Raw genomic sequence first — 27,668 nt, forward strand, 5'->3', positions numbered from 1 at the left:
GTCTTTTATATATTATAATTACGTTTTTTCAGCTTTGAAAATGAGGCTATGTCCTCGAAACGTCAGCTTGTTTAATAAATGGTACAATTACTGGTACATGACGTCTCCTTCAGCTCCTTGTTGTATGTTGGTTTGATGAGCAACGCTTCCCATATCCATATATATATATATATATATATATATATATATATATATATATATATATATATATATATATATATATATATATATACATATATATATATATATATAGAGAGAGAGAGAGAGAGAGAGAGAGAGAGAGAGAGAGGGGCTGTATCCATATATGTAAGATTCATCAGTATCCATGCGTGTAACATTACTACCTATTGGCATCGATATGTATAATAATCAAACGTTACTATTCATAATATGACTAGAATTCATATGCAAACAGTGCATAGAGAGAGAGAGAGAGAGAGAGAGAGAGAGAGAGAGAAGAGAGAATTTCCAATCCCCTACCCCCCCCCCCCCCCCCCCCCCCCCATAAAAATCCTCTTACTCCACACGATCACAATCCCAACGGAAACTGCTACCTGACTTATAAATTCGCCTCCCAAGACTAAACAAAAATCGCCCTATTATTTCCAGCACCTCCGAGGTTCTCCAGCCAGCAGAGGAACGTGAGCGTTGGCAGCGGAGGTCACGCCGTCCTCAGGTGTGCCGTCACAGGTGACCCACCGATGCAGCTCTCTTGGCACAAGGATGGGAGGATCCTCTCTCCTTCCGACTCCTACAGGTGAGTCTGTTATTGCTATTATTATTAGGGAAGGAGACCCTCTTTCGAACTATTATTGAAAGATGTTGCTGCATTCAACTTGTGAATAGTATTCTCTATTCTTTCTTTTTTTAAATAGTGAAGACTATTTACTGAGTTAAATGCAGCTGATGCAGCAATTTCTTTCATTATTATTATTATTATTATTATTTATTATTATTATTATTATTATTATTATTATCGAAAGGTGAACCCCTATTCGTATGGAACAAGTATACCACAGGGGCCATTTATTTGATTTTTAGGCTTCCAACGATTATTATTATTATCATTATTATTATTTTTTTTTTTTGCTCTATCACAGTCCTCCAATTCGACTGGGTGGTATTTATAGTGTGGGGTTCCGGGTTGCATCCTGCCTCCTTAGGAGTCCATCACTCTTCTTACTATGTGTGCCGTTTCTAGGATCACAACTCTTCTGCATGAGTCCTGGAGCTACTTCAGCCTCTAGTTTTTTCTAGATTCCTTTTCAGGGATCTTGGGATCGTGCCTAGTGCTCCTATGATTATGGGTACGATTTCCACTGGCATATCCCATATCCTTCTTATTCTATTTTCAGATCTTGATACTTATCCAATTTTTTCCCTCTCTTTCTCTTCAAGCTCTGGTGTCCCATGGTATTGCGACATCAATGAGTGATACTTTCTTCTTGACCTTGTCAATCAACGTCACGTCTGGTCTGTTTGCACGTATCACCCTATCCGTTCTGATACCATAGTCCCAGAGGATCTTTGCCTGATCGTTTTCTATCACTCCTTCAGGTTGGTGCTCGTACCACTTATTACTGCAAGGTAGCTGATGTTTCTTGCACAGGCTCCAGTGGAGGGCTTTTGCTACTGAATCATGCCTCTTTTTGTACTGGTTCTGCGCAAGTGCCGGGCATTCACTTGCTATGTGGTTTATGGTTTCACTTTTCGTATTGCACTTCCTACATATGGGAGAGATGTTATTTCCGTCTATCGTACTTTGAACATATCTGGTTCTTAGGGCCTGATCTTGTGCCGCTGTTATCATTCCTTCAGTTTCCTTCTTTAGCTCTCCCCTCTGTAGCCATTGCCAATTGTCATCGCTGGCTTAGTTCTTTAGTCTGTCTCATGTATTGTCCGTGCATTGGTTTGTTGTGCCAGTCTTCTGTTCTTTCTGTCTTTCTCCTGTCTCTGTATATTTCTGGGTCTTCGTCTGCTTTTATTAGTCCTTCTTCCCATGACACTCTTTAGCCACTCGTCTTCACTGGTTTTCAGATATTGCCCCAGTGCTCTGTTTTCGATGTTGACGCAGTCCTCTATACTGAGTAGTCCTCTCCCTCCTTCCTTTCGTGTTATGTATAGTCTGTCCGTATTTGCTCTTGGGTGTAGTGCTTTGTGTATTGTCATATGTTTCCTGGTTTTTCTGATCTATGCTGCGGAGTTCTGCCTTCGTCCATTCCACTATTCCTGCGCTGTATCTGATTACTGGCACTGCCCATGTGTTTATGGCTTTTATCATATTTCCGGCGTTGAGTTTTGACTTGAGTATCGCCTTGAGTCTCTGCATATATTCTTTCCTGATCGTGTCCTTCATCTCTTGGTGTTTTATATCTCCTCCTTCCATTATTCCCAGGTATTTGTATCCTGTCTCATCTATGTGTTTGATGTTGCTCCCATCTGGTAGCTTTATCCCTTCAGTTCTCGTTACTTTGCCTTTTTGTATGTTGACTAAGGCGCATTTTTCTATTCCAAACTCCATCCTGATGTCCCCAGATACAATCCTTACAGTCTGGATTAGGGTATCTATTTCCTTGATGCTCTTACCATACAGCTTGATGTCGTCCATGAACATCAGATGGTTGATTCTGTTGCCTCTTTTCTTGAGTTGGTACCCGGCATCCATCTTCTGTAGTACTTTTGTCATGGGAATCATGGCTACTACGAAGAGTAGTGGGGACAGTGAGTCGCCCTGGAAGATATTAACCTCTGCTAGTCTTATTCCAGAGCTTGTAAGTATTGTATTCCAATTGCGCATTGTATTTTTGAGGAAGCTGATGGTATTTTCCTCTGCCCCATATATTTTCAGGCATTCTATTAGCCATGTGTGTGGTATCATGTCGAAGGCTTTCTTATAGTCTATCCATGCCATGCTTAGGTTGGTTTTCCTTCTCCTACTGTTCTTCATTACCATTTTGTCTATGAGGAGCTGGTCTTTTGTGCCCCTACACTTCCTTCTGCAGCCTTTTCTGTGGTGGGGGATGGTGTTTGTCTCCTGGTAGGTAGTTGATAGCCTTTCACTGATGATACCTGTTAGTAACTTCCACATTATTGGTAGGCAGGTGATAGGCCTGTAGTTACTGGCTATATTTCCCTTACTCTTGTCTTTTTGTACTAAGGATGTTCTTCCTGTGGTCATCCATTTGGGTGCTTGGTGATTTGAGATACAATGCTGGAGTTGTTCTGCTATTCGTGGGTGTAGGGCCTTGAAGTTTTTGAGCCAGTATCCATGGACTTCATCGGGACCTGGGTCTTTCCAGTTTGGCATTTTCCTTTAGTTTGGTTGTCTGACTGTGTCTGTCGTGATGTCTGTGAATCTTTGTTTTATTCTCCCTGTTTCTTCTTCCTTGACTTCCTGGAGCCATGTTGCATGTTTGTTGTGTGATACCGGATTGCTCCATATGTTTTCCCAGAGTCTCTTACTTGGTTCGGCTTCAGGAATTTCTGGGTGGTTGTCTTCCCCTCTTAGTTGGCTGTATAGTCTTTTCTGGTTGGTTCCGAATAGTTTGTTCTGTTGGTATCCCTTATTCCTGTTCATGTACCGTTGGATCTTATGTGCTTTGGCCTTAAGCCTCTGTTTTACGTCTTCTATTGTGTTGTTTAGTCCCCTCTCTTGTACTTTGTATTTCTCGTTGAGTTCCTCCCTTGTTTCTTGCTTCTTAGCCTTTTTTCTGCCATCTCTTTCAGTTTACTCAAGTCAGATCTCATCACCATGATTTGCTTTTCCAGGCGCCTTTTCCAAGGAGGTTGCTGTTTTGGTTTCTGTTGGGTTTGTTGTGCTGGTGGTGTTGGTGTTCGGATTCCCATCAGTTATTAATATTATTATTATTATTATTATTATTATTATTATTATTATTATTCAGACTACGAACACTATTCATATGGAACAAGCCCACCGCGGAGGCTAATGACTTGAAAATCAAGCTTCCAAATATTATTTTGGTATTCATTTGTAAGAGGTTATTACAGAAGTTAGAAGGAATGGGTCCAGATTATTGTGTTTTTTTTTTTTTTTTTCTTTTTTTTTTTGCTCTATCACCGTCCTCCAATTCAACTGGGTGGTATTTATAGTGTGGGGTTCCGGGTTGCATCCTGCCTCCTTAGGAGTCCATCACTTTTCTTACTATGTGTGCGCCGTTTCTAGAATCACACTCTTCTGCATGAGTCCTGGAGCTACTTCGGCATCTAGTCTTTCCAGATTCCTTTCCAGGGATCCTGGGATCGTGCCTAGTGTTCCTGTGATTATGGGTACAATTTCCACTGGCATATCCCATATCCTTCTTATTTCTATTTTCAGGTCTTGATACTTAGCCATTTTTTCCCTTTCTCTCTCTTTGACTGTGGTGTCCCATGGTATTGCGACATCAGTGAGTGATACTTTCTTCTTGATTTTGTCAATCAACGTCACGTCTGGTCTATTTGCGCGTATTATTATTATTATTATTATTATTATTATTATTATTATTATTATTATTATTATTATTAATAGAAAAGAAAACGGAGAGCGACCACTCTTATTGCTTTCGCCGTATCCTCTCTGTACGCAGAGCAGCGGCCTGTCAAATATTAATGATCGTTTCGATGAATTTTTGATAAACGGAAAAGTCTCAGCGATACTCACTCACTTCATTCCACCGTAATTGAAAAATGGCCTGCGAATGACAAGTTCATTATCCAGTTGTAATGCATTACGAAGCAATTGCATCCGTTTCTTGCCGCGTCGCAACCAAGTCATTTTTTGAAATGAGTAACAAGTGCCCCCCGAGTTATTTATTGACCCGAAAGGATGTTGGTTATTGTATTTAAAATCCTTCGTAGGATGGTCTGGCATCCTATGTATATATCCTATACGAAGAAGGTTTATAATGAAGTCCTACTGAAGCCTTGATTATCATAGTTATCGTACTTGTGTTTTATAAAACGAATTCTTTGCTTATTAGTAGTGTAAGTGTAGGTGTACTCTGTATGTGTATACATACTTTATGTGTATTTGTATTCATCTTTGTGTATTTAGTCATGTATATGGTTATAATCATAATCTTGCATGCATAGGTATATGCAACACACAAAGTATAAGTAGGTGCAATACATAATTCAATGTATATGCAACAAAATTTAATGTATAGGTATATGCAACACATAATTTAATGTATACGTATATGCAACCCATTATTTAATGTATACGTATATGCAACACATGATTTAGATTATAGGTATATGCACCACATAATTCAATGTATACACAAATATTCCAAACTCATTCTGACGCCCCCACCCTAGGCACGAACTTCGAGAGAGCACCGTGGGCGGAGTGGGCGGCCTGGGGCGTATGGTAGACAAGGAGGAGGTCCTCGAGTTAGTGGTCAGGGGGGTGACGAGAGATGATGGTGGCGAATACACCTGCACGGCCAAAAACATACACGGACACGTGTCTACAACTGCCATGCTACTTGTACAAGGTGAGGAGAAGTCCCTATTAGCTTTTGGACAGAGAGCTCTTTTGTGTGGGTGGTCTGTGGACTAACAGCCCTTTTGAGTGGATGGTCTTTTGTGTGGGTGGTACGTGGGTGATCCATGGACTGATAGCTCTTGTGTGTGGGTGGCCTTTTTTCTGGGTGGCTCTTGAGCTGCTCTTTTGTGTGGGTGGTCTGATGACTGACAGCTCTTTTGTGTGTGGGTGGAGCTGGTCTTTGGACTGACGGCTCTTTTGTTTGGGGGATGGAGCTGGACTTTGGAGTGACAGCTCTTTTGGGTTGTCTGATGACTGGCATCTCTTTCGTGTGTGGATGGAGCTGGTCTTTGGACTGACAGCTCTTTTGTGTGGGTGGCCTGTGAACTGACAGGTCTTGTGCGTGGGTGATAAGCATCATAATAAAAGTGAAACAACAGAATGCAGTTTGTGTTTGTGTGAAATAGAATAGTTTTGTAGCGATATTCAATATGTAGTGCATAGGACATGTTATAGTATGTATATAGAATCTGCTGATCACATTTTACCAGATATTGTGATAGCCACAATAAACCCTCTTAGCCTCTCAAATTCTTCGCCACACTTTGTAAGTACGCCTGTCACCACAAAGCCTTAGATGCAAATGCAAGAACATGAAGAAATTCATATGTCTGGATGCTGGTTTGAATCCTGCTAGAGAAATCTGAATTGACTGATGTTCCTACATTTGGATCTGAGGCTTTGTAGTGACAGATGTATCCCAAAAGTGTGAAGAATTCGAGAAGCTAAGAGGGCATTATTATTATTATTATTATTATTATTATTATTATTATTATTATTACAGAGCCTCCAGACTTACCACGTTCCCTTCACGTTCTGGACAAGGGTTCGAGGCATGTGAAGCTCGCCTGGGAAGCCCCACAAGATGGCAACTCCCCAATTACGAAGTACACGCTCAGATACAGTCGCCTTGGAGGTTGGTTCCTTAGTGACTGCTCTTATTAACCTTCGTCGTGACTTTATTTCCATTGTGTGAAATCATTATTGACATTTTTTTCCACCTGAATTCGTCCTTTTCAATGTGCGGACGCACTAAGTTTACTTTGAGCTGCTGAGAAATGATTTATGATACCGCTGTGCATTTCAGGGCCGTGTCTAATTGGTTTTCGTTGATAAAATCTGATCAAAGCACCAGATATGGACCTTGTTTAGGAAATAGCTGTTGAAGACACGGCCTAATTGTCAAAAATACTTAGTATTGGCTAATGTTCATCATTAAGGCACTTGTCAGAGCCAAAGAAATTTAAAGGGAGACTTAGCTAAATTTAGTAAGCTCCCCGAGAGAGGCTAGTTGTGACGTCAACTATGACATCAGACGTAATAGCAGGGTTCCCAGTAGTACGATAATGATCGTAGAAACACAGATATTTTACCATCTTGTACTACAATAAGTATTGAAAGAAAGGCTAGGCAAATCGTCGTTGGCAATGGCAATAATATTGCGATTTCCATTCGTGATACCACGGGTAATGAATAAGAATTTGGTATGTATACGTATGGCAATGTTATAGCAAAGGAATTTGGTGAATATACATATGGCAATATTACTGTTTTCATCGTACAATTTTACGTTAACTATATAGGAATGCATAGCAATTATAACGCAATTTCTATTTACCCTTTGACGATCAGTTCTGCAAAGCATTTGGAATTCGTGAAATACAATCATACTGAAATGATAATACGATCATTTAGAGGTGTTTGGTAACATATTGTGGCCGGATATTCCTGGTAACCCTGTATAATAGTAAACACCGCCGATGACAGGGCAAGGGCAACCGATCATTCATAGGTCAAAGATGGTCATACGTGACTGCAGCTTCACCTATGGCAAGCCCAGCAAATTGTCCTCAAGGCTTCGAGACTGCTTTGGCGTTGAGTGATTTTGCAGTATGCAACAAAGGAAAGAATGGTATGCGTCATATGTTAAATATCAACTGGCAAGTGGTTAATAAGGCGATACACAAGCACCAAACGATTTAGACAAGAAGACAGAGGTGACCTTTATAAGGGTAATACTCGAATGACGAGTTTGAAAAAGAGATATACAAATATTTTGTTTATATCAAGGCTTTTTAACTTTTCAGGCCAAGAATAAACAATCAGCTTACATTCAACAATAACAATAATATCCTATTTCGAATATTAACGGTGTAATTCGCATACAGTAAATTAGTAAAACACTTTTCACTTGCAAATGTACACCCAGATATCCTTTTATTTACCTAGAACTTATAAATAGCGTAACTATCTAAAGCCCGGGACGCAGTGTTACCATACGCAAACACCACAGGCGGGTGGACAGATGGAAAAAAACAGAGTATAGTAAACTACGTCACAGTATGAATGAGTGGGAGGTGCCTACAGTCAATGACGTTATACTAGCTTCTATCCACGTGCCTGCTAGATTTAGCTAAGTTTCCCTTTAAATCTCTTTGATTTGTTCTAGGTACCTTAATTACCAACATTAGTCATCGCTGCATATTTTTGCCAATTAGGCTGTGGCTTCAAGTAGCTATCTCCAAAATACAATCCATATCCGATGCTTTGGTGGGATTGTATCGACGAAAATCAATCGGACGCGGCCCTGAAATGCACAAAGCAATTACTTTTGGGTAAACTCTTGGAAATATGTACAACTCAAGGTAGGCGACAACTGTCATTCATCGCCATCCATATAATCCTTGGTCAGGTGGTTGGAATTTGTCTTAAACGCTGTATTCTAGTACTCCATTCGGTGCTCTCTCTCTCTCTCTCTCTCTCTCTCTCTCTCTGCGTGTGTGTGTGTGTATAAATGGCCTTCTAAACACATTGGAACCCTTTGTACTATTTGCTCTCTCTCTCTCTCTCTCTCTCTCTCTCTATATATATATATATATTATATATATATATATATATATATATATATATATATATATATATATATATATATTGAAAAAAGAAGCTCTCTCTCTCTCTCTCTCTCTATCTCATCTCTCTATATATATATATATATATATATATATATATATATATATATATACTGGAAAGGGAAGATTGGGAGCTCTCTTCTCCTCGTCTCTCTCCTCGCCTCTCTCGTCCTCTCTCTTTTAATATTATATATATATATATAATATTATTATATATATAAAAATTAATTACTCTCTCTCTCTCTCTCTCTCTCTCTCCATCTCTGCTCTCTCTCTCTATGTATGTATTTGCATCTTCCATTTTTCTTCTTCTTCAAAGATTGGCAGCAGCAGCAGCAACTGCAGAAACTCCAGCAGCAGGAAGACGCCCCCGAAGAAGAGGTGTCTGTAGGAGGGCAGGAAACGGAAGCCAGGGTCGAGTCCCTCCTACCGGCCACCCAGTACCTCTTCACTCTCTACGCCCACAATGCCATGGGCTCCTCTAAGCCTTCTGAGGTCAGTGGAGGGGTCAAGCGACCTGATTTATGTCCTACTTTACGGGGGTCATTGGCTTGAAATTCAATCTTTCAAGATTATTATTATATTTTTTTTTTTTTTTTTTTTTTTTTTTTTTTTTTTGCTCTATCACAGTCCTCCAATTCGACTGGGTGGTATTTATAGTGTGGGGTCCGGGTTGCATCCTGCCTCCTTAGGAGTCCATCACTCTTCTTACTATGTGTGCCGTTTCTAGGATCACACTCTCTGCATGAGTCCTGGAGCTACTTCAGCCTCTAGTTTTTCTAGATTCCTTTTCAGGGATTTTGGGATCGTGCCTAGTGCTCCTATGATTATGGGTACGATTTCCACTGGCATATCCCATATCCTTCTTATTTCTATTTTCAGATCTTGATACTTATCCAATTTTTCCCTCTCTTTCTCTTCAACTCTGGTGTCCCATGGTATTGCGACATCAATGAGTGATACTTTCTTCTTGACCTTGTCAATCAACGTCACGTCTGGTCTGTTTGCACGTATCACCCTATCCGTTCTGATACCATAGTCCCAGAGGATCTTTGCCTGATCGTTTTCTATCACTCCTTCAGGTTGGTGCTCGTACCACTTATTACTGCAAGGTAGCTGATGTTTCTTGCACAGGCTCCAGTGGAGGGCTTTTGCTACTGAATCATGCCTCTTTGTGTACTGGTTCTGTGCAAGTGCCGGGCATTCACTTGCTATGTGGTTTATGGTTTCACTTTTCGTATTGCACTTCCTACATATGGGAGAGATGTTATTTCCGTCTATCGTACTTTGAACATATCTGGTTCTTAGGGCCTGATCTTGTGCCGCTGTTATCATTCCTTCAGTTTCCTTCTTAGCTCTCCCCTCTGTAGCCATTGCCAATTGTCATCGCTGGCTAGTTCTTTAGTCTGTCTCATGTATTGTCCATGCATTGGTTTGTTGTGCCAGTCCTCTGTTCTTTCTGTCTTTCTCCTGTCTCTGTATATTTCTGGGTCTTCGTCTGCTTTTATTAGTCCTTCTTCCCATGCACTCTTTTAGCCACTCGTCTTCACTGGTTTTCAGATATTGCCCCAGTGCTCTGTTTTCGATGTTGACGCAGTCCTCTATACTTAGTAGTCCTCTCCCTCCTTCCTTTCGTGTTATGTATAGTCTGTCCGTATTTGCTCTTGGGTGTAGTGCTTTGTGTATTGTCATATGTTTCCTGGTTTTCTGATCTATGCTGCGGAGTTCTGCCTTCGTCCATTCCACTATTCCTGCGCTGTATCTGATTACTGGCACTGCCCATGTGTTTATGGCTTTTATCATATTTCCGGCGTTGAGTTTTGACTTGAGTATCGCCTTGAGTCTCTGCATATATTCTTTCCTGATCGTGTCCTTCATCTCTTGGTGTTTTATATCTCCTCCTTCCATTATTCCCAGGTATTTGTATCCTGTCTCATCTATGTGTTTGATGTTGTTCCCATCTGGTAGCTTTATCCCTTCAGTTCTCGTTACTTTGCCTTTTTGTATGTTGACTAAGGCGCATTTTTCTATTCCAAACTCCATCCTGATGTCCTCAGATACAATCCTTACAGTCTGGATTAGGGTATCTATTTCCTTGATGCTCTTACCATACAGCTTGATGTCGTCCATGAACATCAGATGGTTGATTCTGTTGCCTCTTTTCTTGAGTTGGTACCCGACATCCATCTTCTGTAGTACTTTTGTCATGGGAATCATGGCTACTACGAAGAGTAGTGGGGACAGTGAGTCGCCCTGGAAGATCCCTCTCCTGATATTAACCTCTGCTAGTCTTATTCCAGAGCTTGTAAGGATTGTATTCCAGTTGCGCATTGTATTTTTGAGGAAGCTGATGGTATTTTCCTCTGCCCCATATATTTTCAGGCATTCTATTAGCCATGTGTGTGGTGTCATGTCGAAGGCTTTCTTATAGTCTATCCATGCCATGCTTAGGTTGGTTATTATTATTATTATTATTATTATTATTATTATTATTATTATTTTATTATTATTATTATTATTATTATTATTAAGAAATTCACAGTCTCGTGAAAAGTAATTGCTAAAAAATCCACAATCATATATTACATAGAAATATATTTTTAATATATGATTGTGGATTTTTTACCAATTATTAATATTACTATTATTATTAATGTTATTATTATTATTATTATTATTATTATTATTATTATTATTATTATTATTATTATTATTGAAGATGAGCCACAGGGGTCATTAGCTTGAAATTCAAGCTTCCAAAGAAATTATTATTATTAGTTATTATTATTATTATTATTATTATTATTATTATTATTATTATTATTATTATTATTATCATTCAGAGATAGAATCCCTATTTTTATATAGAACGAGCCTACAGGGGCCACTAACTTGAAATTCGAGCCTCCAAAGAATATGATGTATTATTATTATTATTATTATTATTATTATTATTATTATTATTATTATTATTATTATTATTATTATTATTAATTCAAATCGTAAAAGTCTCCATTCCTTTGGAACAAGCCCACCATAATAGGGGTCATTGATTACTTGAAATTTTCATTTAACTTACTGCCTTTGCAGGCTACAACCGCAATTTTATGTTATTTTATTTTATTTTTTACAGGTTTCGGATGTTACCATGTTTTTTTTTTTTTTTTTTTTTTTGCAGATTTTGCAAATATAAACAGAATATCTTTAGGTCACAACAGACCTTTTTTTTTGGTTTTAAGCTTTGCAGGTTACAACTGAGTTTTTTGTTTTTTTCTTGCAGGCTCTGCAGGTGACAACAGAGGCGGAGGCCCCTGGAGGACCTCCGAGGGACGTCGAAGTGACCCCAATAAGCTCCAGTAGCCTCAAGGTCACCTGGACTTCTCCGGACCCGGGTCTTCAGTATGGCCGAGTCATGGCTTATTATATTGGCTACGGAAAAATGGGGTAAGGGGGCTGTTTTCATTATTATTATTATTATTATTATTATTCTTATTATTATTATTATTATTATTATTATTATTATTATTACTGGCAAAGATTGCTTTCTGTTATTGTCTTGTCAGAAAGTTAAAACTTTGAAAACTTTGAACGTGAGAAGAGAATTTTTCAAACAACCGTTGCCTGAAACCAGGCCTGTTTCAAGGACGGGTGGGTGGGGGTGTGGGGGGGGGGGGGGGGGAGGGCATCAAGGGCGTCGAAGGAACCCCCCTCCCCCCTAAAAAAAATTCTGGAAGTCCATATTTCATGTGACTATCCTTTTCATTGAACTGTACTTTAAAAGTATTAAATAACAATCTTTTTATATAAATTTTGTTTTTAAACATTAACATCATTCTTTAGTACTAGGAAATACAAGAGTAATAGAAGAAAAAGTTCAGTTTTGGGAAAAAAGAACCCCCTACCCTATAAAAAAAAATAAAATAAAACTGTGGGTACGGGCCTGAAACAGAAGAATGTGGAGCTGCTGCTCTGCGTTAGTTTCGTTTCGTCTTGACGCCTCATGATTTTACAGATCATTTCCACCTCTCCCACAGATCACCCAGTGACCAGTACAAGATCGTCACGGTGGAGGTCGAGCCCTGGGACCACTCCTCCTCGTCAGTATCTTCCTCCGTCTCTTCCCCTTCTGCTACTTCGTCCTCGACAGCCTCCAGTTCCTGCTGCTCCGCCATCGTGTCTGATCTGATCCCTTACACGCAGTACGTCGTGGAGGTTCAGGCCGTGAATTCTCAAGGACCTGGCCCTGCGAGTTCCCCTGTGGCTGCAACCACGCAGGAGGATGGTAAGAGGAGGTTTTGAAAGGCGATCGCTTTATGCTCTTGGAGCATTATTCTTTAAACTCGCAGACCTTTAGACTGATGCGTTTTCTGCTCTTGTTAACGTTTATTTTATACTAACGAGAAAGCAAGGAAGTCCTTTTAAATGGGGTATCCAATACCAGAAACCAATGTCTTGTGTTATTTGGCAGATAATCCCTCCTTGGACTGGAAAAATATGTTATGGGTCTATTTCTTTGATTGCATAGGCCTAGCTCAGTACTCTTCTACTACTTTGATTACATAGGTCTAGCCCAGTACTCTTTTACTACTCTAATTGCACAGGTCTAGACCAGTAAATATTCTTCTTTTACTTTAATTCCATAGGCCTAACCCAGTAATCTTCCCTGCAACTATTGTAACACCTTTTTTTTTTATTTGGATACCAGTGCATGGGTGCTACTTTAATATATCTATTTCCAGAGTACTTTAGTCTGTTTCACATTAGCAGAGAAAATTCCTAGGCCTATGCAACCAACAGTCTCAAATTGTTGTCCCTCTGGGAGCCTGAACCTCACAAAACATAGGCCTATGACTTCATCATCATAAAAGAGATTGGCTTTTGTTTTACATACAGCAATTTATTTGTATTTTATTTCAGTGCCAGCATCGGCCCCTGTGGCACTCCGGTGTTCTCCCATGACTGCCCACAGCGTCCTTGTGACCTGGGATGCTTTGACGCCAGCCCACGCCCGTGGAAACTTACTCGGGTACAGAGTCCTGTATGCGCCCTCAGACAGAGGTAAGACCTTTCGTGCGGGAGAACTGTAAAGGCCCCCATACACTGAACGATTGTCTAAACGATTGTCTGTATCGTTCGCAAAAACACTGAGTATGGGCTTGTCTGAATGGAAAAGTGGGCGGAGCTTCGTGTCTGAAGAATGATCTCAGCGGGAACCTGTCACGACCAGTGTTGCAGTGCCTCAGTGGCGTGATCGGTATGGTCTTGACCTGCCACCTCAATGGCCACGAGTTCGATTCTCGGGCATGCCATTGAGATGTGCGAGATGTGCATTTCTGGTGATAGAAGTTAACTCTCGACGTGGTTCGGAAGTCACATAAAGCCGTTGGTCCCGTTGCTGAATAACATGTTCCATGCTACTTAAAAACACCATACAAACAAACGACCAGGTTGCTGGCTTGCGACTTAAGTTTGTCATACCCAGATCGTTCAATGTATGGGTTTGTCTGCCGATATACAATGCCATCGTGCGCGTCTCTTCTAGAGATGATGCTATGTCTTCTCGAGACAAAATCAATGTTCAGACTGAAATCGGTGCGGAGATCGTTCATACTGTATGAATAGTGTGTGTTTGTATGGGTCGATAACGACAATCGTTCAGACAATCATTCAGTGTATGGAGGCCTTAAGAGTTAAAGGTGAGAGAATAAGGTTGAATTATGGGTATTCATATGTTCTCGTGTTACATATTTCTTTTATTGTTCCAGTGGCGACCGAACTGAGTGGGGAAACCACCACATCTGTGAGTGTCCCATTAAGGGGCCTTCGACCTTACACGAATTATTCACTCCAAGTCGTGGCTTTCACTCGAGTGGGTGATGGTCCTCCGAGTGATCCTGTCTTCTGCACGACGGAGGAAGACGGTAGGGGTCTCCCCCCCCCCCACCACCACCACCACCTCTCTCTCTCTCTCTCTCTCTCTCTCACAACAAACTGAAAATCTTTTCAATTTTTCTTTTCATAATTATCCTCTAATTAACCGATGCTTCCTCTCTCTTCTCTCTCTCTCGTCTCTCGTCTCTCTCCTCTCTTTTCTTTTCCTTTCTCTTCCTTACCTCTCTCTCACTCTCTCTCTCTCTCTCCTGGAAAAGGAAGAATAGGAGCTCTCTCTCTCTCTCTCTCCTGGAAAAGAAAGAACAGGAGCTCTCTCTCTCTTCTCTCTCTCTCTCTCTCTCTCTCTCTCTCAGCCAGAAAATCAGAAAGTGGAAAAAAGGTCTAGCAAAAAAAAAAAAATGCATGGAAAGTTATAGAACTAAAAAGTAAGATAGAAAATGCAGAACAAAAGATTATACAATCAAAAGAAAATGAAAAACGGGACTTGGAAGAAAAAACCCTATTAAATATCAAGCAAAAATCCCAAACTATTATACTCATATGCGAAGAAGATGAATAAAAGAAGAATAGAAATAGGCCCTCTAAGAATTGAAGGGAGATTAACGAATGAAAAAAAGGAAATTTGCAACATACTGGCAGAACGATATAAGAGAGAATTCACCCCTAGAATAGATTAATGAAGATAATGATATAGAAGTAAGGGATGAAAATAGTGAATATTTAGCTGACATAGATATTAATGAAGCTGATATTGTGCAGGCTATTAATGAAATTAAAAATGGAGCTGCTGCAGGGCCTGATGGAATTCCTGCTATTTTGTTAAAGAAAGTAGTTCATTCTATCGCAAAGCCACTTGCAATATTATTAAGACAAAGTGTAGATACAGGCAAGATTTATGATGAGCACAAATTAGCATATATTACCCCTACTTTCAAAAGTGGATCAAGACTAGAGGCAAGTAATTATAGGCCTGTGAGTCTAACATCACATATTATGAAAGTGTATGAAAGGGTAATGAAGAAAAATATTATGAAACATTAATAAAAAATAATTTGTTTAATAAAGGACAACATGGTTTCGTACCCGGAAAAAGTACACAAACCCAACTGTTAGTCCACCGTGAGAACATATTCAAAAATATGAAAAGCGGAAATGAAACAGATGTGGTTTATTTAGACTTTGCAAAAGCTTTTGATAAAGTAGACCATAATATATTAGCGAAGAAAATTAGAAAACACAATATCGTGGATAAAGTAGGAAGATGGTTAAAAGAATTTTTACACAACAGAAAAACAGATAGTTATTGCAAACGACGAGAAATCGGATGAAGCCAAGGTAATATCCGGTGTGCCGCAAGGTACGGTGTTAGCTGCAATACTGTTTGTTATTATGATTGAAGACATAGACAATAATGTTAAGGATTCGGTAGTGAGTAGTTTCGCAGATGACACAAGAATAAGTAGAGAAATTACTTGTGATGAAGATAGGAACGCTCTACAAAGAGACCTTAACAAAGTATATGATTGGGCAGAGGTAAATAGGATGGGTATTTAACTCTGATAAATTTGAATCAATAAATTATGGAGACAGAGAAAGAAAGCTATATGCATATAAGGGACCTAATAATGAGACAATCACAAATAAGGAAGCAGTTTAAAGACCTTGGTGTGATGATGAATAGGAACATGTTATGCAATGATCAAATAGCAACTCTGTTGGCAAAATGTAAAGCAAAAATGGGAATGTTGTTACGGCACTTCAAAACAAGAAAAGCTGAACACATGATATGCTTTATAAAACATATGTTCGTAGTCCACTTGAATATTGCAATATGATATGGTACCCACACTATCAAAAGGATATTGCACAAATAGAGAGTGTACAAAGGTCCTTTACAGCTAGAATAGAAGAAGTTAAAGACCTTGACTACTGGGAAAGACTACAATTCTTAAAATTATATAGTCTAGAAAGGAGAAGAGAACGCTACATGATAATTCAGGCATGGAAACAGATAGAAGGAATAGCAGAAAATATCATGGAACTAAAAATATCAGAAAGAGCAAGCAGAGGTAGATTAATAGTGCCCAAAACTATACCAGGAAAAATAAGGAAAGCACACAGGACATTAATCCACTACGCACCAGCATCGATAATGCAGCGTCTATTCAATGCGTTGCCAGCTCATCTGAGGAATATATCAGGAGTGAGCGTAGATGTGTTTAAGAATAAGCTCGACAAATATCTAAACTGCATCCCAGACCATCCAAGATTGGAAGATGCAAAATATACCGGAAGATGTACTAGCAACTCTCTGGTAGACATTAGAGGGTGCCTCACACTGAGGGACCTGGGGCAACCCGAACAAGATGTAAGGTCTGTAAGGTAAGGTAAGGTCTCTCTCTCTACTGGAAAAGGAAGATTAGGAGCTCTCTCTCTCTCTTTCTCTTTCTCTCTCTCTCTCTTTCTCTCTCTCTCTCTGCAGGTTTATCATAGCTTGTCGACTCTGTTCACTATAATGCTATAATGATTTTCAAACGAAGACTTCAAGAAATGATGAAAGAAAGTAATGTAGTTTTTGTAACTCCAGTTTGAATCGAAGATCCTTTATTCCATTCTCCATACTTCCTTTCCAGTTCCCGGTCCTCCTGCGGGAGTGAAGGCTGCCGTAGCAAGGGCTGGAATCATCGTCGTGTCCTGGCTCCCACCTCTTCATAACAATGGGCGCCTTCTGACCTACACCATCACCCTCAGGGGGAGCGAAGTCAAGGTGCTCTTAGTAATGCCTGTTTGGTTTTGTTTATTAATGACGAGCTTGACGGCGCGCAATATGCTGTGCTGGAACCCAGTGCTTAGTAATGCCTGTTTGGTTTTGTTTATTTGGGACGAGCTTGTAGGCGAGCGCTACGATGCGCTGGAACCCGGCGCTGGCCGTCATGTCTCCACTGCCCATTATTGACTGATTAATATTGCTTTTAAGCACACGAGAAAAGAAAGGAAGTTTTTTGGTGTATTTTTGGTGAAATTTAATGTGTATTTTTAGGTTTTCAAATTAAACAGTAATTAGTGTATTACTATTTATTTTCATTCCACTTTGCAATTACGTAGACTATTACAAACAATTTCAGTAAGCATTCTTTCAAAGGTAACGAACACAAACATTGGAAAACAATGCCTTCACATAAATAACTATACTGATTTAACAAGAACAACACTTTCACATAAATAACCTTCCTGATTTAACAAAAACAACACCTTCACATGAATAACTATTACTGATTTAACTTTTCACAAATTCACCCAAAAGCAATCACGTTCAAATCTATCATTCCAGAGATTCGTCGTACCTGCCCCGACCATGAAGAGAGAAGTGAATATTTCTCCCGGGTCCGAAACCATCAAGATTATGGTAGCTGCGAGCACGCGCGTAGGAGAAGGACCCTCCTCAAATCCCGTGTCTATAACACCGTCTAATGTCGGTGAGTTCTGTGAGGAAGTAGTTCCTCGTTGGACGAGTGGAATTTGCGCTCGGTTACCTGTCCGGTGTTCCGAAGTTCGATTCTCGGCTCGGCCAACGCGGAACCAGAGAAATTTATTTCTGGTGATAGAAATTCATTTCTCGATATAATGTGGTTCGGATCCCACAATACTTAAGCTGTAGGTCCCGTTGCTAGGTAGCCAATTGGCTTCTAGCCACGTGAAAATATCCAATCCTTCGGGCCAGCCCTAGGAGAGCTGTTAATTAGCTTAGTGATCTGGTAAAACTAAGATATACTTTTAATTGTTTATAGTATTCTTGATATTAATGACTTGTAGCATCAGTTAAATGAGGGTCGTCTTTCACTCGAGCTAGCCATTTAGCAGTGGTGCAATTTTACTTTCACCTCAAGTTATGATCTTTGATCAAAGAGAGAGTGAAAATGTCTCAGCTATTATGAAGTTTACCTCTGAAAGTGTTTTGGGTGAAATTCTTGTTAGCACCCACTATGTCAGTCTGCCTCTTGCTTGCCAAGGTCAGCCAATACCCATTGAATCTCTTGGTTTCATTGTTGACAGAGATCGCTAATCATTTTTGTACTAAGATTTTATCTTCAGAAATATCATAGATATATATAGTCAAAAGAGGTTTAGCTAATCTGAAAATGAACACACATCGTTCAATGTTGGTACTGTGCTGACAGTGTTGAGTTGCTTAAAGCAGAAATGTCATGAGAGCTTATTTTCTCCACAAAGCGTATCTAAGAATGAACCGATGTGTGGCAGAGTTACTTTCGAGATATTTCATGGCAGTGGTGTATGTTGCTTTGTCATCGAATCTTTATAACTGTATGTTTTCTTGCAGTGTGCATTTTTAAAAGTAAGATATATTTTAAAGTTCAGCTTTCAATTCAGACTACTTTCACTGCCTTTTGTTGCCATTACAGCACCGTGCACGGTGATTTTTTACTGGGTACAGAACCATGCTTCAGAAATTTGTCTGCACAATACTGGACTACTTTCAGTGCCTTTTGATACCAACATTATAACACAGTACATATTAAAAAAAAACTCATAATCACATGAGTCAATAAAATGGAAAAGTAAATCTACAATAGTATGTCCGTTTGATTTTGTTATTTAAAATACAAAGCAGAAAGCTTTCGATGACCTGACATTGTCAAGGAGGACCGTGCAGGTCATCGAAAGCTTTCTGCTTTGTATTCTAAATAACAAAATCAAACAGGCATACTATTGTGGATTTACTTTTCCGCAGTACACATTGATATATCACATATTTCACTAGGTCCTGCACCTCAGAAATCTGCCTGCACTATGAAAGAACTGTACTGAAAACCATTACTTTACGTTTGACTATCAAATGGACTGGCATAGGCCTAACGTTCTGTTCTGCAGTTCCAGCCAAGATTATATCCTGGGGAGGCGCAACAGCTGTTCACTGGGAGGAAGATGTCAGTTTGCGTTGTGAGGCGGTTGGCGATCCACCTCCATCTCGTTCCTGGTCACGTGACTCCCACATCTTGAAAGACTCTGCTAACAAGTGAGTGTGAGATGTAACAGTACTTCATTGATGGCGATCATAGTTACCTTAAAAAAAGTGAGTGAAGCGTGATGATACTTGATTGAGACATCCTGAAAGACTGCTAATAAGTGAGTGTGAGAAGTAACAGTACTTTAGTGATGGTAGTCTTAGTTACTTCAGAAAAGTCAGTGAGGCGTGATAATACTTGATTGATGGTAATCATAGTTACTTTAGAAAAGTAGATTTTTAACTTAAGTCTCTTTCCTGTCATTTAATTTTGGGTATCTTGTGAATGTACACGTTTTAAGTTAAGTAGCCTTGTATATGAATACCTTTTTTGTTGTTAGTTAATAAAAAAAAAGTTATGTATCTTTCATTTGCATATGAAAGCACTTGCAGTTAAGTAGCCTTTTATTTATTTAGAGATTACAAACATGCAAGATACACACACACACACACACACACATGCACACACACACACACACCCTTGAACACCAAAGTATTCGTATACCCACTGGATACGTTACATTTTAAAGTGTCATACAACCATAGGGTCGTCACCATTATGACAGCTATAAAAGATATATTTCTGCTAACTTTGCTTTCTTTATACTCCCAGGAGAGTGTCCAGTTACCCAGATGGAACACTGGTCCTTCGTGACGTCCAAAGAAGGGATTCGGCGAATTACACCTGCCGAGTTAGCAATGTCCACGGAGATGATCATATCACGTATTCGTTAGTTGTACAAGGTATGAATTGGGTTATGAGCTCCATTTTTATTCATAATTTTCCAAAGGCTTACCGTGTAGTTCACCAGATTATGTAAATTTAAATATACACTAGTATTCTGAGTCCCGTGTACTAGCTTTTCAGCTGTAAATAGTATTATTTTGAAAATGTACTAGTACAAAAACTAGTTTACAGTTTTCTGTAAATGAACAGTGCCTTATTCCAAGTACTATGAGCTAGTTTTGCTGCTGCTATGAATAGTATTGTTTTGAACAGATTATTATATAAAATCTAGTTTACAATATGCTGGATTGCAAGATGATTTTTATAACTTGAAGTACTGGAATTCAAGGTATGGTTTTAGACAGATCCTATCAGGAAATCAGAAGATTTTTACAAGAACCACTTGACAGTATACCCAAAGTGGTGGACTCAAGAACCAACTGTATATAATAGCCTTTAGAATAAGGTCAAAAGAGATGGGTCACAGAATATGCCCTTGGAGAAAGTTTGGCTGTGTGACACCAAACAGAAAAAAAAATTAATACAATACTTCCTCGTCATCAGTTCCTCCAGCTCCGCCGTACATCCACGTCACTAGGACAGGATCGACCTCCCTCACAGTCGCATGGAGGACTGGGGACAACGGAGGGGCTCCTCTGCGGGGCCTGACGGTATCCTACAAGAGGGACTACGGTGAGTGGCAGGAGGAGACAGTTCCTCCGACGCAGACGTCCCACGAACTGAGGGGCCTCGCGTGTGGCAACCACTACGACATCTACGTCACGCCGTACAACAAGGTATTTTTGAGGTTCTTAGAACCTCGAGTGTTTATTAGGGAAAGGGTTTAGTGATCTAACCTTGTTTGTGTTTGATATTTAAGCTGTCAGTGATTATTAGGAAGTCGCTTGTAGCAGCAGCAGCAGAAAGATTAAGCCAGCCTTATGCTGGCACGGGCTCTTGCTTTGAAGTCGCTTGTTCTAGAGAGGTTAAGTAATCAATGATTCTATGATCAGGAAGGTTCTTGTGCTAGAGAGGTTAAATGATCAGTGGTTAGGAAGGCTTTTGTTGTAGAGAGGTCAGGTGATCAATGATTTGTAAGTCTATGTGATCAATGATTAGGAAGGGTCTCGTACTAGAGAGGTTAAAGGATCAATGATTAGGAAGGCTCCTATGCCAGAGAGGTTAGGTGAGCAGTGATTTGTAAGTCTTATGTGCTAGAATGTTGCTCCTCTTAAACTATAATGGACTTATGTTGGGAGTTTGTCTTCATGTTTTGCCTTATTATAAGTTATACACATAATCATTTTGTTCTAACATAATTTAAGGCAATTTCTCAAAGTATAATTCCATCCCATCCATTAGTAAATTAACATTTTATTTAAGCAAGACGCAAGTTGCAAGTTACAGTAATAGTAAAATTGGATCAGACATGCTTGGTTAGATTAGATACTTACTGAATTCTTAAGCATCCAGCTATCTTTAATATTTGTCACAATTTAAGTTGTATTACATAGGCTTAGAGTTTTACCTGACCTGTTTCTTATATTCTTCCCAATTCCCTCAGGTAGGAGATGGCCGCCCGTCAGACATCTTACGCACCAAGACAGCGGGCTCCCCGCCCATAGCAGGAGGGCGTGAGGGCGTGGTGAAGGCCAATACCTCTTGGGCTGCTATTAGCTTGGCCCAGTGGACTGACGGAGGCTGTCCAGTATCTCACTACAGCGTTGCCTACAAGAGGACTTCCAGTAATACTTGGGTTACTGGTGAGTGAATTTGGGGAAGCCTGTTGAGTGGATTGTGCTTAGAAGTTGGGATGATTGTTGAGTAGATTGATTATGCTTAGAATTTGGAGTGCTTAAGATTTTTTTCAGAATTTGTGTGTTTATTTAGTCGAATTCGTTGTAAATTTGTGGTGCTTGCTGAGCTAAATTAGTTCAGTGCAGGATTAAGTTAAAAGTGCAAGTCTCTATTTAATAGGGAATCCAAAACTGAGGATTACTCATGGTATCTTAATGAAGTCTATTGCATTGAGTTCCATTGCTAAAATTGTCTCTTAATACTATTTCTGTGGGGGTGAAAAGACAAAAGCTATTTTTATTGTATCGTTTATGGGTAGCGGAAAGAAGAAAGCAGTTTTAATCGTATTATTTTTTTGGTGGGGTAGGGAGGAACAAGACAGCAGTTTTTATCTACAGTAACTTTTTAGCATGTCTGACTTTCCCAGAAAAGATGAAAGCAATTTTTATTATATCATTTTTTGGTAGAGGAAAGAATAAAGTAGAGATGATCGTATTAATTTGGGGAGGGAGGGCCCGGTGGGGAACAAAACAGCAGCTTTTATCTATAGTAACTTTTTAGCATGTCTGACTTTCCCAGATAAAGAATAAAGAAATTCTTATTGTATCATTTATGGGTAGAGGAAAGGAGAAAGCATTTTAATCGTATAAGTTTGTTTTTTTTTTTTGGGGGGGGCCAGGGAAGTGGGGGACAAGACAACAATTTTTATCTATATTAACTTTTTTAGCATGTCAGAATTTCCCAAAATAACCAGAGAACATTTACACCTTATTTAACTCCTTCATACCTTTGACTCGATGCCTTTTCAGACACATTTTACAATCTTAACAATGTCCTATTCTAGTTTCAGAGACTCTGGAAGGGGGGCGTCCCATAGAAGTGGGAGGTCTCACCCCCAACACCCACTACCTCGTCAGGGTGACAGCTCACAACTCTGCAGGAACAACAGCGCAAGACTATCCCTTTGCAACGGCCCCATTGAGTGGAGGTGAGTCTATAGTAGATTCACATCAACCGTGCATCTGATGTCTAGGCCAGTCCCTTACGACGCTCCTGATTGGCTGTTGATAAGCCAGTCAAAGGGCTGGAAACTCTCGGTCTCTCTCGAAAGCTTACATAGGCAGGATGTACGTTCGTCCTTTCCTTGAGGGATACTGTTGAAAGACGTATCCCTCAGGGGAGATGGAGCGTACATCCTGCCTATGTGAACTCTCTCGAGAGAGACTAAGAGTTTCCAACCCTGCAACTGGCTTATCAACAGCCAATCAGGAGCATCATAAGGGACGGGCCTAGTCATCAAATGCATGGTTGATGTGAATCTACAATAGTAGAAGGTATTCAAGTGAGAGTGAAGTTAGTTTGGTAATACGTAATTTACCAAGAACCTATTTTGAAACATATCTGTGGAGTGAATACCTGTGTGTTTTCAGTGATTTTGTAATGAACAATGACACGCAGTTTTGGTATTCATAATGTGAACAACAATATACTTGAAAAATACATTTCTTGGCTTATTAAGTACAACAAATTACTAAAAATCTCAGCTTTCCAACAGAAAAACTTCTTGAAGTTTGAGGTATACTGATAAGATTGTTGATGGTAATAATTACAGTTGTGTCTGAAGTTTGCGTTAAATATTCATTGCTAAAATCGTTCTCTAATGTTATTTTCAGTCAGTTTTTATTTACCCTTTTATTGCAGAACTTCACCTTCTTTCTGGCATTTTTTTGTGATTTGGTAAAAATTATTTTTTATGTCATTATTCTTGTAAGGTTAATCACAGATTATTATTATTATATTAATTCAGAAGATGAATAATAATAATATGAACCCTATTCATATGGAACAAGCCGCCCATAGGGGCCGTTGGCTTGAAATTCAAGCTTCAAATTGAAGCTTCCAAAGTAGATGATGGTGTTCATTCGAAAGAAGCACCAGAAAGTGATGGGAAATGCAAAAGAGGAAACCAACCAGTGGATAGAAAAAACAAAGAAATTAACAAATCAATAGACAGATTAAAAATTTAAGAATGTAAATTATTTTTATGAGTGATATTTATCTTCATCCATCCATCTCCAGGTCCCACCTCACCTGGGCTAGTGATGAAGGGTGTCTACCTGACCGACGTGAGGGTCCTGTTACCTGTCGTTGCCTCTTCTCTCGCTCTCCTTGCTACTGTTGTCACTGTGTGTGTCTGCATAAGGAAGAGTAAGTCCTTCTGTTATTGTTATTTTTATTATTCGGAAGATGGATCCTGTTCATATGGAACAAGGACCACCTGAGAGGCCTCTGGTTGAAATTCAAGCTTCCAAAAAGCATGGTTTATTATTATTATTTCTATCAAGAGACAATTCTATCTAGAGAAAATTCTGTCTAGAGAAAGTTCTGTCAAGAGAAAGTTCTGTCTAGAGAAAGTCGTGTCCAAAGACAGTTCTATCCAGGGACAGTTTTATCCAGAGAGAGTTCTGTCAAGAGATAGTTCTGTCCAGAGATAGTTCTGTCTAGAGGTACGTTTACCCAGAGACAGTTCTGTCTAGAGATAGTTCTATCTCTGGATAGTTCTATCCAGAGAAAGTTCTGTCCAGAGAAAGCTCTGTCCAGAGACAATTCTATCCAGAGACAGGTCTGTCCAGAGGAAGTTCTATCCAGACACCTCTACCTAGAAACAGATCTGCCCAGAGACAGATCTGTCCAGAAACAGTTCTAACTATCCAGAGACAGTTTTGTCCAGAGACAGTTCTCTCAACCTTCTCTCGTCCTCCTTTCCCCCAGAGCCTCCGCCAGCATCGCCTGCAAGCGGTGGCGAGAGCAGCGTGGCTGCTGTTCAGGAGAACAAGGAGAACCTGAAGCAAAGAGAACAATACTACGCCACTGTGAGGAAGACATCCCCCCACAGAGACCCTTCTAATCCTGACAGGATACCTGGTGAGTGATTCCTTTAGACGTTTAGCATGTAACTGTTTAACTGGTTAGGTAAATGTAGTAATATATTTATCTTGTCTTGCGTCAGATCATTTACGAAACTTATTCTGATCTCACCACAGAATTCGCAGACGACATCTACCCCTACGCCACCTTCCAGATGAACAGCACCCATCCACAGCAACAGCAACAGCAGCAACAAAGACCCCGTCTGCAGCAACCCACGCCACAGCAACACCACAACCCCTCCCACGGTCACTACCAGCCCTGTCCTTACAAGGACGTCATGGCACAAAGAGAGGTAAAAATGGTAATGAGTGGCAGTCCTTTTTTGTTTACGTAGAGTTGGTGGGAGGGTTAGTGGATTTGCATGGAGGATAAATAGTGGATGAGATGGACTCTCACTTATATAAAGCTTTCCTTCTCGACCATGCTATTAGCAAGGAGTACTGTAATCAAATAGAAACTAGATTTGTGAGGTATTTGTGTAAAATAAAATCGTTATATTTATGTCATTATGATACTGATTAAATTTATTTATGATGTATGTTACAAAAGAAAATATTTATGTGCATATAAGTATACTTTTTAACATAGATGTGTGAGGTATTTTATAAAAGAAAACATTAATAAAATATAGTTTTTTATTTAAATTAATTTGTGATGTGTTTTATAAAAGAGAATATTTATGTGTATATAAGTATACTTTTTAACATAGATTTATGAGGTTTCTTATAAAAAAAAAAAAAAAAAACATTAATAAAATAATTTTTTTTTCTTTCTTTTTGCTCTTTGACAGCGGATCACATCTACTGGCGACACGTACTGCCGAGTAGGGGTAGGAGGAGGTGGTGGAGGAGGAGGAGGAGGAGGAGGTGGAGGAGGAGGAGGGGGAGTAGGAGGGGGTCCAGGGGGCGTGGCCATGAGAGGAAGACATCCCACACCGGCTCCACGATCCGTGAAATCCGAGAGCGAGGAGTACGACACCTTCGGATCCGATTCGGATACCGATCCCCCCGCCTCTAGCCGGACCGAGTCGTCCAACCAGTTGGACCACGACAGGTCAGGGCAGATCAGAGCTGTGCATCATAGTAAGTCCTCCCCTCTGCATCCATGACCTGTGATGACCTCAGATTGACTTTTTCTTCTTCCTTTTTTTTATGCTCTCGTTAGCTTTCTTTTTTGGTGGGCTTTCATTTTTTTTTTTTGGGGTTTTTCGTTTTTTATTTTTGGGGTTTTTCTTTTTTTTATTTTTTGAGGTTTTTCATTTCTTGTTTTTGGGGTTTTTCATTTTTTTTATTTTTTGTGGTTTTTCATTTTTTATTTTTGGGGTTTTTCATTTTTTTATGTTTTGTGGTTTTTCATTTTTTTTATTTTTGGGGTTTTTCATTTTTTTATTTTTTGGTTTGGGTTTTTTATTTTTTTTTTTTTGGGGTTTTTCTTTTTTTATTTTTGTAGTTTTTCATTTTATATTTTTGTGATTTTTCATTTTTTTACTTTTGGAGTTTTTCATTTTTTATTTTAAATGTTAATGGTTTTTCTTTTATCATTTATCAGTCTTTTTTTTAAACAAGTTTCCATAATTTTTTTTCCTGTCTCTGCATCCATGACCTGTGATGACCTCAGATTATCTTTTTCTTCCTTTATTTAATGCTCTCGTTATCTTTCTTTTTTGAGGGTTTTCATTTTTTTTTTTTTTTTTGAGTTTTTCATTTTCTTTTTTTGTGATTTTTCATTTTGGGGGGGGGGGGATTTTTCATTTTTTTATTTTAAATGTTAATGGTTTTTCTTTTAACATTTATCATTCTCTCTTTTTTAAACCAGTTTCTTTAATTTTTTTTCCTGTCTCTGCATCCATGACCTGTGATGACCTCAGATTGACTTTTTCTTCTTCCTTTTTTATTATTATATTATTTTTTTTTGTCTCGTTAATGTTTTTTATTTTTGATCTTAAATGTTAATGTTTTTCTTTTAACATTTATCAGTCTTTTTAAACCAGTTTCCCTAATTTTTTTTCCTGTCTCTGCATCCATGACCTGTGATGACCTAAGATTAACTTTTTCTTTCTTGCCGTTATTTTTTTTGAATATTTCTATTTGTTTTTTCTTTTCTCGTTATCTTTCATTTTTGGGGGGTTTTCATGTTTTTATTTAAAATGATAATGGTTTTTTTTTACATTTATCAGTCTTCTTTTTTTTAAACAAGTCTCCCTTATTTTTTTTACTTGTTTTTCAGGTTTCTTTAGACATCGTTCACGAATTTTTTTTCATTTATCATGATTTTTAAGTCGGTCGTCTAAAGTGAGTTTTTTTTCTGTTTAGTATGACATTTATATCATATATTTTTTTATTATCAGTTTCAAACAAAACTCTTCTTTCACTATAAAAAAAAAAAAGTTGTTACAGATGAAATACAAACCAAGTGGTTCCTGTCGATAATTTTTTCAAATTTTTCCTGGTTTTGGTAAACCTCAAAAGACGCCAAAACTTTGACTTTTCCAAAAAATTTTTGATATTTTTTTGGCTCAAAAGGGAACCACAACATCAACCTTTATTTACTTCCATTTCGTTTCCATACTGATTCGTATCACTCCATGGATCTATATCTCTCAGTGTAAAGCATACAACCGCATATGATACTCTTCGCTAATTTAGTTTTCTTTTTTTTTCAAATTCCTCTCCAGCTTCTGTTTTATGAGGTTTTGGCCCTTGAAACCTACACCTCTCGATGTTACCATCTACGTGTTTGGACCAGTGTATGTCAAGGAAGTACCTTCTGGGGGAGTCTGTGTGTGTGTGTATGTGTGTGTTTGACCAAATCCTTCAGTCACAAGACCTCTTTTTATATTTA

General features: G+C 39.0%; 1 protein-coding gene across 1 annotated transcript in view; it reads left to right on the plus strand.

The window, feature by feature from the left end:
- Positions 1 to 27,668, plus strand: part of LOC135212486 (cell adhesion molecule Dscam2-like) — a gene marked incomplete in the record, with an annotated part of 596,569 nt that overhangs the window by 563,573 nt on the left and 5,328 nt on the right. The window contains 19 exon segments of the mRNA XM_064245964.1: positions 610 to 757; positions 5,320 to 5,498; positions 6,333 to 6,464; positions 8,777 to 8,952; positions 11,738 to 11,901; positions 12,492 to 12,739; positions 13,375 to 13,515; positions 14,223 to 14,378; positions 16,983 to 17,116; positions 17,681 to 17,825; positions 19,240 to 19,384; positions 19,986 to 20,116; positions 20,664 to 20,896; positions 21,664 to 21,862; positions 22,741 to 22,884; positions 23,976 to 24,104; positions 24,669 to 24,821; positions 24,941 to 25,119; positions 25,618 to 25,909. Coding sequence (XP_064102034.1) covers positions 610 to 757; positions 5,320 to 5,498; positions 6,333 to 6,464; positions 8,777 to 8,952; positions 11,738 to 11,901; positions 12,492 to 12,739; positions 13,375 to 13,515; positions 14,223 to 14,378; positions 16,983 to 17,116; positions 17,681 to 17,825; positions 19,240 to 19,384; positions 19,986 to 20,116; positions 20,664 to 20,896; positions 21,664 to 21,862; positions 22,741 to 22,884; positions 23,976 to 24,104; positions 24,669 to 24,821; positions 24,941 to 25,119; positions 25,618 to 25,909 — 3,228 coding nt within the window.

Source organism: Macrobrachium nipponense, chromosome 41 (assembly GCF_015104395.2).
Source record: "Macrobrachium nipponense isolate FS-2020 chromosome 41, ASM1510439v2, whole genome shotgun sequence".
NCBI classification, from domain to species: Eukaryota; Metazoa; Arthropoda; class Malacostraca; order Decapoda; family Palaemonidae; genus Macrobrachium; species Macrobrachium nipponense.